The sequence below is a fragment of the Xyrauchen texanus genome, chromosome 25 (assembly GCF_025860055.1).
Source record: "Xyrauchen texanus isolate HMW12.3.18 chromosome 25, RBS_HiC_50CHRs, whole genome shotgun sequence".
NCBI lineage: Eukaryota > Metazoa > Chordata > Actinopteri > Cypriniformes > Catostomidae > Xyrauchen > Xyrauchen texanus.
Window position 1 is genome coordinate 27,078,106 of NC_068300.1, and position 14,520 is coordinate 27,092,625.

At 36.3% G+C, this 14,520-nt stretch overlaps 1 protein-coding gene and 1 non-coding gene across 2 annotated transcripts; one reads left to right on the forward strand and one right to left on the reverse strand.

Annotated features, from left to right (window-relative positions):
* Positions 1–1,130: 1,130 nt before the first annotated feature.
* On the reverse strand, positions 1,131–1,202 carry trnae-cuc (transfer RNA glutamic acid (anticodon CUC)). Its single transcript has one exon. It is a non-coding gene; the product is annotated as a tRNA-Glu (tRNA).
* A 260-nt stretch (positions 1,203–1,462) lies between these two features.
* On the forward strand, positions 1,463–4,408 carry LOC127619348 (pancreatic progenitor cell differentiation and proliferation factor B-like). The gene is made up of 5 exons (XM_052092242.1): positions 1,463–1,661; positions 2,157–2,231; positions 2,352–2,429; positions 3,672–3,771; positions 3,968–4,408. The coding sequence occupies exons 2-5, from the start codon at positions 2,177–2,179 to the stop codon at positions 4,089–4,091; spliced, it is 357 nt and encodes a 118-aa protein (XP_051948202.1). The 5' UTR covers positions 1,463–1,661; positions 2,157–2,176; the 3' UTR covers positions 4,092–4,408.
* Positions 4,409–14,520: the final 10,112 nt, after the last annotated feature.

A 14,520-nucleotide genomic window follows, 5' to 3' on the forward strand; every position in this document is an offset into this window, starting at 1 on the left:
AGCATATGTTGTACAATTTTAATCACCACAAAAAACTATTTCGACTCGTTCATCTTCTTTAAAAAAAACCTAAAAAACCTCGAGGTCACAGTAAGACACTTGCAATGGAAGTAAAAGGGGCCAATTTTTTGAGGGTTTAAAGGCAGAAATGTGAAACTTGCATTTTTATAAAAGCATTCATTCTTCTGTAAAAATGTGTGAATTATTTGAGTTTTAAAGTTGTATAAATCATCACTTTTACAGTTGTTTTAGTGTTTACTGCATTATGTTGTCATTGCAGCGAAGTTGTAAAATTGAATATAACTTTACACTAAAAAGGTTAGTAAGTGATTTTATCACACTAAAATCATGTTTACACTCATACTGTTTGTGTCTTGTGACTCTCCTTTTGAAAAAGTGAGTATTTTAAAGGTGCACTCGGTAGTTTTTTTCCTCATTATAAAAGATGAACTCCTAAAGATTTGTAACTGCACATGAATTGTAATTTTGCAATACAGTATATGTAGGAAATCATGAGCTCGCACATCAAAATGAAGAGTTCAGTCATATCAGTAACCTTATAAAAGCTGTTTTATTCTACATGGAGAGGGTCTGTACAGGGGGCTGCCATGTTAGAATCACATGCCCAGGCAAATACTACTCGCTTAATCTCAGTGCCCGTCCTGTTATTTGACACGTTCACTTATCGATTAAAGTAATAATGGCTACCTTTAATGTTTACGGGTTGGTCCCATTCATTCCCATCGAAAATGCCTCACTGCAACCCATATTTTTGCCTTTTTAAAAATTAAAGGATGGGCAAGTTGAAATATTTTTTGTGCTAATCAACATCATGACACAAATGCTATCGATTGAGCATAAATAGTATTGATCCCGGAATATTCCCTTAAGACTTTGCATATCAAATATCTCAAAATCTTTTATGACTAAAAACACAAACATCGGCTTTATTCAATCACAGTATTAACATTTTTGCTTAAATTGATTTTCTCCAATGGTTTGCCAGTTCTGGTACAATGCGAATATTAATTCTCTATAAACTACATTTTTATCGTCACATAACATTTACAAGCAGCATTTAGATGTCAGCAAAGGTTCAGATTAGTTGAAACAAGACATAAAAACAATTGTTCCCTGACCGGGAATCGAACCCGGGCCGCGGCGGTGAGAGCGCCGAATCCTAACCACTAGACCACCAGGGAAGTGATAGAGATTGAAAGCTCTTTACACTATATATTTGTAGCATTTGTAACAAATGTAAATATTTGAGAATGTAAATGAGATTATGTATTCATGTATTTTTACATTTAATGGGATGAATGACGAATATTGACTTTTTTTCTTTCCCTTCCTTGAACATACAGAATTAAAGCGCCAGCCGCTCCGTCCTTGTATTAGCTGGTTTTATCCGGCTACACGCTTACGCAGAGAGGTCACGCCTCCGCTCGCCACTGCTGGCCGTTTACGTCATCTCGGTATATAAATGACAGCGAACGTGTTATTTTTGTTAGACAGCATTGCGGTACATATTTCACGACGTGGAGTATATTATCCATCCAAACCTTTTCAAATGGGCCCCGTCGCCTAGCGTTTTCTCCCCAAAACCTCCGACTGAATCTAGCAGGGTGCTCCAATAACATCAACACGAGCGGTAAAAGAAGGTGAGTTGTTTGCAATTATTTTACAGGATGCAACGTCAGACGGGTTGTTTTGGGTCAATTGTTTATTATCTAGATACTGAGAACGTCTGTCTTTTTTTAACGGAAGTCATGTCTAATACAAAACGTTAATTTGTGGTTGCATGTACATCCCTTTACCAAATGCTGTAGTACGTGTGCTTACTGTCATTTGTTTGTGCATCCTTCTGAAAATAATGTGTAATGCTCTTCAGTGTCTCATGTGACATAATGTCAGTTTGGTGTACACTAAAGAGGATAATGAGTAGCCCTTACAACAACTAACCCAAGCCAGGATTCAGGCACATGTTAGTGTAACAACCTTTTAAATGCCTATTTAATGTTTTCTTTTGTGCTTGTTTGTATTCATTAAAAGCTTCTGAGTTTTTCAGAGTTTGGATGATAAATTATGTTGAAGTGCCCTATTTGGTATAGAAGCAGCCATATCTGACCAACTGTCCTATCCCCCTCCTCCATCAGGGTTTGCACAAGTCTGTAAAATGGCAGCCATCCCAGCTAGTGGTTCTCTTGTTGCCACTCATGACTACTACCGAAGTAAGTAGCATTTAAGGGCATGCACTTTACTTTTGGTGCTCCACAGTGTATGGTTGCCCCTCTAAAAATAGTTAATGCTATACAGAGAATTTGCTTTATAAGACTGTTTTCTCTTACCAGGGCGCATTGGCTCTACATCCAGTAGCAGTTCGTGTGGCAGCTCGGAGTATAGTGGGGAGGTTATTCCACATCATCCAGGTGAGTTGTGTTTGTTATTCCCCCCCCCACTACATTACAGCAGTCCTGATATAACTCGCTTCACACTATCTAGGAATTTGGACTATTTTATACACAATGCAACAATTCACAGAATACACCCACATCACCAATCTAATGCAATGTGTGTGGCAATCTGATGACTGTTTCTGAGTAATCAGCTATTGCATGGAGCTGAAACAATGACAGGTGTCTGAAACTGAATTTTGTTCATGTGACAATTAACAAAATTGAGAGATTGTGTGGTATATTTAATCAATTTGTTAAAAAACAAAAAAAAGATTTTTGGTTTTAAATTATTTAAGAGGTGGACATTGGACACTGCCAGCTCAGCTTTGTTCAGATTTCTACTATTCTGAAAATCTCCACTTTTCCCTTTGGAACATGACCTTTGACCTAGTTTTTTTTATTTTATTTTGTAATCTGAATAAGTACAGCTAATTCCACCTGGCAATTTAAAAACATACAAATTTATAAAATGCACCACAAAAATCTTCAATTTTGTTAATTGTCACTTTTAGAGTTCAAATTACCACTCTTTAGATTCAAACACTTAATTATTAATTGTTCTAGCTCCATACTCCATACTATTGAGGAACACCCATTCACCACGATAGATGGGTGACCACTCCAAATAAAATTTTTGCTGACCCATTTGCTCAATCATGAAAATAAAAAATGCCACTTACATTTCCACAATTAAGGGTTAGGGTTCCAAATGAAGAAGAAAAAAGAGCAATGATTATGGCCATCAAAAGAGTGAAGATGGCAGATGTCTGGCCACTCTCTCAGCAGCTGTACTGGAAACCTAATACAAAATTATCTGAGTTAACTTGTTGTGTGTTGTGTTTTTTTTTTTTTTTTTTTCTTCAGGGTAATTCCAGGGAAATACAATACAAAGTATAATGTTAGAAATGTACACTAATTTAAAAATTGCCTGTGTAATTTTGCCGTGTAAATGTGACCGCATCTTTAGCCATCTGTTTGGGATTGGATTGTGCCATTTGATCATGTTACGTTTTACCTGACTGCAACATGGCACACACATTCACCAGCCTAAATGTCTTTGTTTGGAGACACTGCTATCCAATGACATCACCTTTAATGGTGATTGAGTTGGCGCTTGCATCATTGTGTACTAAATCCATTAGAAGTTTAAGCTGCTTTAGAGGAAAGAATGACCATGCTTGGTTTGTTCTGATTAATTGTTTCATTGTCCCATAGGTCTGCCCAAACAGGACTCTGGTCATTGGTGGTCCAGTTTCTTCTTTGGGAAGCAGAATCAGCCTGGAATGGGAACTCTGACTGAAGAGGCTCAGCAGAAGTGAGTCCAGTATCTTAAAGTGGAGTCATTGGATTGAGTTTCACTGACACCACATTTTGTGCATGTAACATGAATCCTTGCTTGGTGTTAATCATAACTGCAGTTGCGGATTTTAGAATTCGTAATCAAGATCAGTCCATTAAATGGTTGCATTTATTTTATTGTTTAATCTTTTAATCTGATTGTCACTCTCTAGGTCAGGGGTGATGAGCATGACCAATGGGCAGGTGACCTGTGTTGCCCGTGAGATGGTGAAAAGGCAGGAAAGCGAAATGCGTGATGGAGGCAAGTCGGAGGTGGGGAGTTCTCCCAAATCCTGAATCTGAGACCAGCTCAGGACACCAACGCTAGGGGACGGAAATGGCCCCCTTTTTTTTATTTTATTATTTTTTTTTAATTATTAAATCTCCCATGCATATAATGGCTTGTTTTAGTATTTGTTTCTCTTCTTTTTGTACTCCTTGTTTTATATATATACCATAATAAAATGGAATAACTGAAACATGCAAAAATATTTTGTAAATTTTTACACATCTGTAACACTAGTGGAGTTACATGTCTTTGTTACTCATTGTCATTGTATGTATTTTCAGCACAATAAATTTTCTTAAAGAGCCCACTACTGTTTTTTTTTTGGTTTTTTAATAATCATAAAAAACATTTTCATATTTTATTACAACCCCCCTTTAACAATTAAAAGGTGGATTGCTAGATACACTAAAAAGCCTTTTCTGTGGCATGCTGATTCTGTTGTATTTTTTCTGTTAGTTATTTCTCTGTATTCCGCAAGAAGTCCCAGCTAAGAAACTCTGACAGGTGCTGTGTTTGGGAGTTTTTGTTGGAGACAAAAAGGCATCTCATGTAAATGTAAATGTTTTTTTTTTTTGTGCAAGATGAATGAGGCAGAATAAATGTCTATATGGATATTATACAATACAAATATAAATTAATGAGTTTTTCTCTAACATAAAAGGCTTTTAGATATACAGACTTAAAACCGAATCTACACTTGATAGGAGCAACACATTCAAGTCCACATATGCTGTCTGCTGCTCTGTAGAACAGTGCTATAGAAACTATTATTATTATTATTTTTAAAATAACTAAAATAATCAACTAATCATTATTAAAAACATTTTTTATTTTTTGTGCAGGCGTCTACTTGACCACACGGTCAGCAGGGCTTATCCATTTGGAAGAGGCTCCACTGCATGTTGGGCTCTTTAAAACCAAAATTTTTGTCCAGCCATTGAACATATGTCCAGAGAAATCTGTATTCAGAAAGACAGAAACAGAATTAGAAAGATGGACAGAATTACTAACTCTTGGTAAACTCGCTTTACTATACTGTAAACCTTAAAGATGCCATTACTGGTAATATAAAGTTGTCTTATGTATTACTTGAAATATCAGGTTTTGGGCTCATAAATCAAATATTTATGTTCATTGAACTGATTTATTTAAAAAATCCATAGACTAAAGATTTCAAGTGTTAATAACTCAAACTATTGAGTACAAAATTGAGGCTACGGGAATACCCACCATTCCTCGCTATTTGAATTATTTAATTGTTTCCTTGGTCAGAGAGAACATATTAGATGTATTAAGAATTCATAGATGTTTTATCTCTTTTGTTGAATTATATATGTTGTTTTGTTGCAAATAGTTGTTTTGTGTGATGTCACTATTAAGGTGATCTGTGCCCACTTCGGTCAAGTTGGACCCTGTTAACGCTATCTCAGTTGTCTTTGTGCATGTGCAGCTACTGGTATATGCATTTCTGTGGAGAATTAAGGTTATTTAATGACTGACCTAGAATCTGTTATTATCTTTATTTGAACTGTGATATTCTGATCTAAACGTATTAAAAATTACAATTATTTACGATAGTAGAAACAATGTTTCAAATGCAAATCTGAATTAAGTCTTGCATTTTGGGAGACCCCATTACTCAGTGGAATTGAGAGAATGAGTTTACTCAAACAAATGAATGCAATGAATTAGGGTTATCAGTTATGTACTATGGCTGCTACATGGTCACAAAATGGTTAAAGGGTAAAAACATTAGCTCATAGAAATAAATAAGCAAATGTGTTTATTTAATGTTCAATTCAGTCATTTTGGAAAAGTTGCTCTAATGGGAGAGGAAGTTACTTGCTACTGTTTGCATTTAGCTGATTAAAACAACTGTTCTAAGTAGGTTTCCTATCATACCTTGATGTTTGGATTTGGTCACCCAGACAGTCACTTGTCTTTGATTTGGTTCCTTTAAATGATCAGAAAGACTATTGACTGCCTTCATTTTGTCTGTTGGGCAGATGCCTGCACACAAAAACAAACAAACAGAATCTGAAGATCTGAAATAGTTAAAGTGACCTATGTCCTACAGAGTAAATCCACTTAGACATGCATTTTATTAAAAGCGAGGGGATTAAAATGTTTTCTGAAAATAACCAAATAGTGTAATCCTTGTGAATATGCGATTTTTCCAGAGAGTCCTTTTTAAATGCAGAGTTTTGAGAAAGTTTTATATGCAACTACTTTACCTTTGATATTTTTAGTACTCTGTACTGTGTAAGCAATCGAATTAGGTCTTTTTTGGGCAATTCACAAAAAAGGAGGGAGATTCTTGTTTTTATTTGGTCAACAAACTAGTCAATGACAAAATATGAGTTGATAAAGCTAAAATAAGAACAGTGTGTGCTGTAAATTCAGGTAAAAGTTCAGCTTTGGGAAAAGCAGTCAGCAGCATAACACGTGTTCATTAGCTGGTCAAACACAGAAAAGAGCTAAAAATAGTGCTGTACTTACTCCGATAAAACTCATTCCGAGCCAGCAGACAGACGGGGGCATTTACTGAGGTCATGGTCAGCTTTTATGTGCAAATATGACTGAACTGACTGCTTGGAAAGTGAAATGTTCTTTGGAACCTGTGGAGATACAGGAAAGAAGGGGTTAATGTCACTGCTTTTGAAGGAGTTTTATGGTATGGGCACAAATGTAATCATCAGAGTGAAATAAATTGCATTCCTGATGAATTCTGGGAGCAAAAACTGGTCAAAGTCCTCCATAATGAAAACCAAAATCTCTTATCGTGATAAAAAAAAAATTGTTTACTGAAAACAACTTGTTGGTTGTTGTTGGGGAATCACAGGTGTGTCAAAGGGCACAGAACTAACTTTTGTCCCAGTTTGTTTTGCAAATTGAATGCTGGTTAATAAGTTGTTAAGAATGATCTAAAGTGTTTTTAAAATCATTAAAGATATTGATATTAAAAGGAAATTCAGGGTTCAATACAAGTTATGATAAATAATAATTTCTACACATCCCTCATTCATTAAAAAAAGAAAAAAGGCAAAAATTAGTATAGATCTGTTTTAATATAGAATATGTTCAGTAAGAATACACAATGGAATCTGACATCTCTGGACCGGTTCTCACTCCTCCCCTAAGAACAAGATTTCAGGCACCAGTCCTAAACACTATGTCAAGTCAACACACAACTGGTCTTGAACACAATCTGAACACTTTGTGTAAAGCCACAGCGGCATAACACTTGTGAGAACTACATCATCAGTAAACTGTGATGATAAAATGAGAGAGTGAAACAGTGTGAGATTAAAGAGAAAACTTGATCTTGTTTGATCTTTTTGAAAGATTGTGTAAGGTTACTACATCTGTAGAAGGCTGTTTAAGGTGTGTGTGCATGTGTGTATATGTACTAAGCTGTAATTTGGGGAAAAAAGTGTCCATGAATGTGAGCTAAATCTGACAAAACTTCCCTTTGGTGACATTTGTGGATGTCATTAATTGAAAAATCAAATTAAGAAATAAAGCAAAACTGTTTGTATACTGTTTTATTACAAAGCATATCTAAAATTATAGACTTTAATAATTATAATTAGCTTTGTATAAAAAAAAACCATTACACTGTACAAAAATCTTGTTGTTTCAACTTAAAGTTGTGTTCATGCTGCACTAAAATGTTACGTTGTGTCAACATAAGAGGCGAAGATGTTTAAACAGAACATGAAGTTGATGAAAAATAAATATAACTTTTTAAATGAGCTTAATGTCTTTTTAAAGTAAACTTGACTTTCTAAGTTTAATCAACTTCATTGTAATTCATTTCAAAATGAATATAGAAGTTCAGTTACTTACACTCACTTAACACTTTATTAGGTACAGTTGTGTATCTACTTATCCATGTGATTATCTAATCAGCCAATCGTGTGGCAGCAGTGCAATTAATAAAATCATGCAGATACGGTCAGGAGCTTCAGTTAATGTTCACATCAACCATCAGAATAGGGAAAAAATGTGATCTCAGTGATTTGTCACATGAAGATGTACCTTCTGATCATACACAGTAACACAAAACAAACAGCAGCAAGACCCTTGTGCCCATTTCTAACTACGAAATCAACTCAATTAAAAACAGTTGCATATAAGTTATTGGACAAATGCAATATTCTAGACCTGTTAGGTTAGTGGCATGTCAATATAGACACATACTAACATAGATCAGTATACTTGATATATATATACAGATATACAGATATATGTGAGTGAGAGCTCTGTACTTAAAATGTCATGTTTCTTTAAATAGAAAAAAGGTGCTATTGATATCTGAAAATAAGCTATTTAGTATGCCTACTTTAAAGACCATGCATTAGTATGCCTTGATGTTAACTTCAAGTGGACCTTGCCTTTTTGTAAGCTGTCTGTCATGTGTATGATCCTTAAAGTCCAATGGCAGCATAAATGTTCCAGGAAAATACTTTATGAATCTTATGAAGCAGGGGCCAAACTGAGCCTAAAGAATCGCTGCGTATATCCAAACACACATGAGCTCAAGGTGGACTCTTTATATCACACTCCTCCTTTGCTCCAGGCTCCTGGAAGGAAATGCTATTTGCCTAGGAACTAATAGTCCCACCCATCTCCTTTCCTGACCATTTGAGAGGGACACTGTGACAGGGAAAAGGGACATTTGAATAAGGAGAAGGTCCAAGGAAGAGTTGTTGGGATGCTTTGCTTTTGCTCTACTAAAATATTTCGCATCCCTCTGCTTTTATGCAAGTGCCAAGGGAAATTATTTGCACAAGATATCAGATTCTCGTGGAAGCTACTGGTATTTATATATGAACTTTTTAAACATATTAATAATAGGATTTATTGTCTTAATAAGCAAACTGTCTGCCAATTGTGTTCTTGTTGCCTTTCTCCAGTGTCAAGGCTTCCCAAAATCCAAATTTGTTATTGTAAATTAGGGCAAACCTGCAAACTATCAATCCACTTTGACCTATATTTGCCTGGCAAGGAAAACAGGAACACTTCAGAAGGGGGAGAAACAAGAACCAGATTCATGTGACCTGCCAACCAAAGAGTCTTGAACAGGACGAGCTAGTCGGTGGAGCATGCTCACTTACATCTTCTGTTGACAGTTCTGACCTGCTTAAAGATCATTCTGTATAAAGGTCAATGGTGGACAGAGAATTAAAGGGAGAAAAGTGAAATCGCTTGAGATTCTCTTATGATAAGGAGGCTGAGGAGGGTAATCTAACTCATGAGACAACAAATAAAATTAAATGCATTCATTAAAACATTCAATAAGTATTAATTAAAACTACTCAACAAAATAGTAGTAATATTAAAATCACTTTACAAAACTAAAATAGGTTTCTTAAGGGCATTTCTTTTTCTGTTTCATGGTCCATACTACAACAAGCTGCTGATGTTGTATTATTTCCAAAGAGAACAATTAAAAAAAATCATAAAAAAACTTCTGTTGACAATTCTACTACAGTAAACTACAGTTACTATGACTCTACTGTCATACTGTCACATCACAAATCATCCAATAATTTTACATGCAGAAACAGATACTTCAACAACAAAGAATTTCATATATATTTCTTCTTGTACCCCATTACACATTTTAAATCCAAAGGAATACAGAGTTAGAATAAGAGCACAGTGTTCTAACCGATAATTATGCTCACATGATAGCACTGAAGCTCCGAAACACAATCCCCCCATAACACTGTAACAACTTGGCCTGTTGCCAAAGATGGAGGTTAGTGGGCGCACATCTTTTTGTGGCTTGACCTCTTTGACAGTATAAATTTGTAAAAGAGCAATATGAAACCTGTTGCTATTCATCAATACAGGCCTTTCCTCGTCTATTAATATTTCTGTATATTTATTCTCTTCATCCACTGAGTGTTGGCAATATGGAAAAGTTATGAAAATAGCTTGGCTAGATTAGAGCTGTTACTTTCAAAAGTATTGTATCATCACTGCTGTGGTTACGTGTGGGCTCTCTGACACACAGTTGTCAGGGTGTTGCTGCCCAGAGAAGCCATGCAGGGAATCTGACCTAGTTTTAAAGACCATAAACCAGAAAAGAGTGACATGGCTTGACAGTCAAACTACTTTGTATGATAAATGTTCACAGTTAGATGTTTAAAGACAATATTTCAGTAGAAGAAGTGCTATAATATACTTATTTGAAGCAGAGTATATGAAACTACACATGCTGAGCAGCGATATTGATAGAAGGGCTATCTCAACAATGCTAAAAACATCAGTATGGGACATAACAGCATCATATCATGCACACAGTAACATCTATTCATCACAATATAAAATCAGAGCTAAGTTTAACATTCACTGAAGGAAAGGTGAGTGATCCTTGCCTGTACAAAGTCACTGCTACGATGCTAGGGTGTTGTGAGTAGCTTGTGCTTTGCTACTGTGTGCTGTTTCAAGGCCTGTGAGAAACAGATCAATAGGCCTATCCTTTTTTACTATGAAATCTCTTCCCTACTCAGTAGGTGGTAATATGCACAACAAATTTGAATCTCCAAAAACAAAAGAATGTGAAAGCGATAGTGGAGATAAATGGCATGAGTGTGAGTAAATGATGAGACAATTTTCATTTTTGGGGTGAACTATTCCCGATACATTACGGATATGATACAAATGAATGGGCAGTGCCATAAACTGACATTTACCTGTCGCAAAATTGTCCAAGACTTCTCTTATAAAATAGCTATTTTATCGTAGGCCTACTAAACTCTACACATAATTCACCCCAAAAGGAATGTTTAGTGTAAATAATGTTGAAGATTAGCGGTCAGGCGGTCATATATTAAGTGATGAGCTGTTTCCTCACTAAAGCAGTTTATTCAGCGTACTGAAGTATCTCCTCCATTTACATCCATTCAAAAAATACGGCCTTTGGTCTCCTTGCCTGCTCCACCAAAGAGAGGGGCTCTAAATCTGATCACGCTGTAGCGGCATGACCAGCACGATCAACAGCACTCTCCCGCGCCCCCCGCCGCATGTCCGACCATAAATCACTCACACACGGGGAACTACTGGAGTTTCCCTGGAAGGGTTCACGACACGTCACCGTTAATCATCACAGTCCTAGTATGAGTGACGATGCAAAGTTGAATGATTTTCATACATGCTAGTGTTTCTTAGGGTTACAGCGAAACTGTTATGCTGGTGTAGGCGTAACATTTATTCTCCTTTTTTGAATTTAATTGGATTATTTAAGGTTTCAATTTTATATTTACTTCAATTTTCACCATTCTTAACTACATCACTTACTGTGAAATACAGGAACTCTTAACTGATCCCATATACATTTGTAGGTGTTCAAATCTACAATCGTGTGGACTACTAATAGAATGGCGATTAAACATAACTGTTAAAAAGTGTCAGTGTAAGAGAACATCTCTTTAGGTTAAAATATTTGTATCTGAAACAAATCGAGTCGCTGTTTCCATAGAGGTATGGTTATACTTGTATTCAAGCGTGAATATAGCTTTGCTTATGGATACAGTAGATCTACATTCTAGACACATAAAGTTGCAGTATAAAGATGGAGCTTTTCGGTCATTTCATTATGTTTCAAGCACCAGCTTAATAAAACAGGCCTACCTGTACATACATTACAATTTATGCTAAAATTGTATGTTACAAAATACATTTACGTTAGTGCAATTTAATGGCAGTTATGCAACGTAATAGTGTTCAAACAACACAGACATAAAACCTGCAAAATTCTGATACCCACATTATGATTAAAATATATATTTATGTGTTACATTTGGAGTACCTGAAAATATAGGAGACATCAATTCAGTGTTCTAACTTGGTTGCATGTTACATCGCATTAAATCTTTATCGTGATACTCCATCTGCTGGTGACATTTCATATTGTATGGCCATGATGATCCACTGGTTTGCTTGTTGTGCCAAGTAAAACTTTCAATGATACAAATGGTAACATTTGGCAAATCAATTCAATATTGCTATACAAATGCTCTAAGCCAGTAAAAGTAAACAGAATATGAATTTTTGTGTGTGAACCTACCCTGTAACACAATGCAATATAAAATAAATCATACAAAAGCAACATAAAGCAGTGAATATTGTTTTATAAACTTTTGAAGACTATGGTCTTTAACACATACACATTTAGTCTACATATAGCTTTATGCTGATTTTGCTAATGCCGGTTCAATAAAGGAATATTTAATGACACTTTCAACTGTGAAAGTGTGAAAATCCCAGGAGATCAGCAGTTACAGAAATACTCAAACAAGAGCTTCTGGCACCAACAATCATCCCTGCGATTACTCCGAATGATGCCAAAAACAAAAAACATCCAGTGACCGGCAGTTCTGCGGATGGAAACGCCTTGTTGATAAGAGGTCAACAGATAATGGCCAGACTGGTTTGAATTGACAAAGTTGACAGTAACTCAGTGCCCAACATAGATGGGAACTCCTTCAATACAGTTTAAAAAGCATCCCAGGGTGATTCCTCAAGTTGGTTGAGAAAATGTCAAGAGTACATTTCTGCAAATTCTAGGCAAAGGGTGACAACACTGAAGATGCTAAAATATAATACAGTTTTTGATTTATTTAGGATTTTATTTAGTCACGACATAATTCCCATTGTTCCATTTCTGATATTCCATAGTTGTGATGACTTTACTATTATCCTAAAATGTGGAAGAAAAAAAAAATATTATAAAGAATGAGTAAGTGTTTCAAAACTTTTGACCGGTAGAGTGTGTGTGTGTGTGTGTGTGTGTGTGTATATATATACACACACAGTGCATCCGAAAAGTATTCACAGCGCTTCACTTTTTCCACATTTTGTTATGTTACAGGCTTATTCCAAAATAGATTAAATTAATTATTTTCCTCCACATTCTACAAACAGTACCCCATAATGACAACGTGAAAGAAGTTTGTTTGAAATATTTGCACATTTATTAAAAATAAAAACCAAAACAAATCACACAAACATAAGTACATAGCCTCACAGCCTTTGCTCAATACTTTGTTGAAGCAACTTTAGCACCAATTACAGCCTCAAGTCTTATTGAGTATGATGCTACATGCTTGGCACAACTATTTTGGGGCAGTTTCTCCCATTCTTCTTTGCAGGACCTCTCAAGCTCCATCAGGTTGGATGGGGAGTGTCAGCGCACAACCATTTTCAGATCTCTCCAGAGATGTTCCATCGGGTTCAAGTCTGGGCTCTGGCTGGGCCACTCAAGGACATTCCCAGAGTTGTCCCGTAGCCACTCCTTTGTTATCTTGGCTGTGTGCTTGGGGTCGTTGTCCTGTTGGAAGATGAACCTTCACCCCGGTCTGCGGTCCAGAGCGCTCTGGAGCAGGTTTTCATCAAGGATGTCTCTGTACATTGCTGCATTCATCTTTCCCTTAATCCCGACTAGTCTCCCAGTTCCTGCCGCTGAAAAACATCCCCACAGCATGATGCTGCCACCACCATGCTTCACTGTAGGGATGGTATTCCTCCAGATATGACACTTGCCATTCAGGCCAAAGAGTTCAATCTTTTGTTTCTCATGGTCTGAGTCCTTCAGGTGCCTTTTGGCAAACTCCAGGCAGGCTGTCATGTGCCTTTTACTGAGGAGTGGATTCCGTCTGGCCACTCTACCATACAGTCCTGATTGGTGGAGTGCTGCTGGTTGTTCTTCTGGAAGTTTCTCCTCTCTCCACAGAGAAATGCTGGAGCTCTATCGGGTTCTTGGTCAGCTCCCTGACTATGGCCCTTCTCCCCCGATTGCTTGGTTTGGCCGGCCAGTTAGCTCTAAGAAGAGTCCTGGTGGTTCCAAACTTCTTCCATTTATGGATGGAGGCCACTGTGCTCATTGGGACCTTCAATGCTGCAAAAATGTTTCTGTACCCTTCTCCAGATCTGTCCCTCGATACAATCCTGTCTCTGAGGTCTACAGACAATTCCTTGGACTTCATGGCTTGGTTTGGTTTGTGCACCTTATATAGCGTTCCTTTCCAAATCATGTCCAATCCACTGACTTTACCACAGGTGGACTCCAATCAAGTTGTAGAAAAATCTCAAGGATGATCAGTGGAAACAGGATGCACCTGAGCTCAATTTTGAGTGTCATGACAAAGGCTGTGAATACTTATGTACATGTGATTTTCTCGTTTTTTATTTTTAATAAATTTGCAAAGATTTCAAACAAACTTCTTTCACGTTGTCATTATGGGGTATTGTTTGTAGAATTTTGAGGAAAATAATGAATTTAATCAATATTGGAATAAGTGAAATGCTGTGAATACTTTCCGTATATATATATATGTATATATATATATATATATATATATATATATATATATATATATATATATATATATATATATATATGCATATACAAATCTACATATCAAA

Coding starts and splice junctions, on each gene's coding strand:
- LOC127619348 (XM_052092242.1), top strand. CDS start 2,177: ATGGCAGCCATCCCAGCTAGTGGTTCTCTTGTTGCCACTCATGACTAC. Junction 2,232..2,351: donor CACTCATGACTACTACCGAA/GTAAGTAGCATT, acceptor TTCTCTTACCAG/GGCGCATTGGCTCTACATCC. Junction 3,772..3,967: donor ACTGAAGAGGCTCAGCAGAA/GTGAGTCCAGTA, acceptor GTCACTCTCTAG/GTCAGGGGTGATGAGCATGA.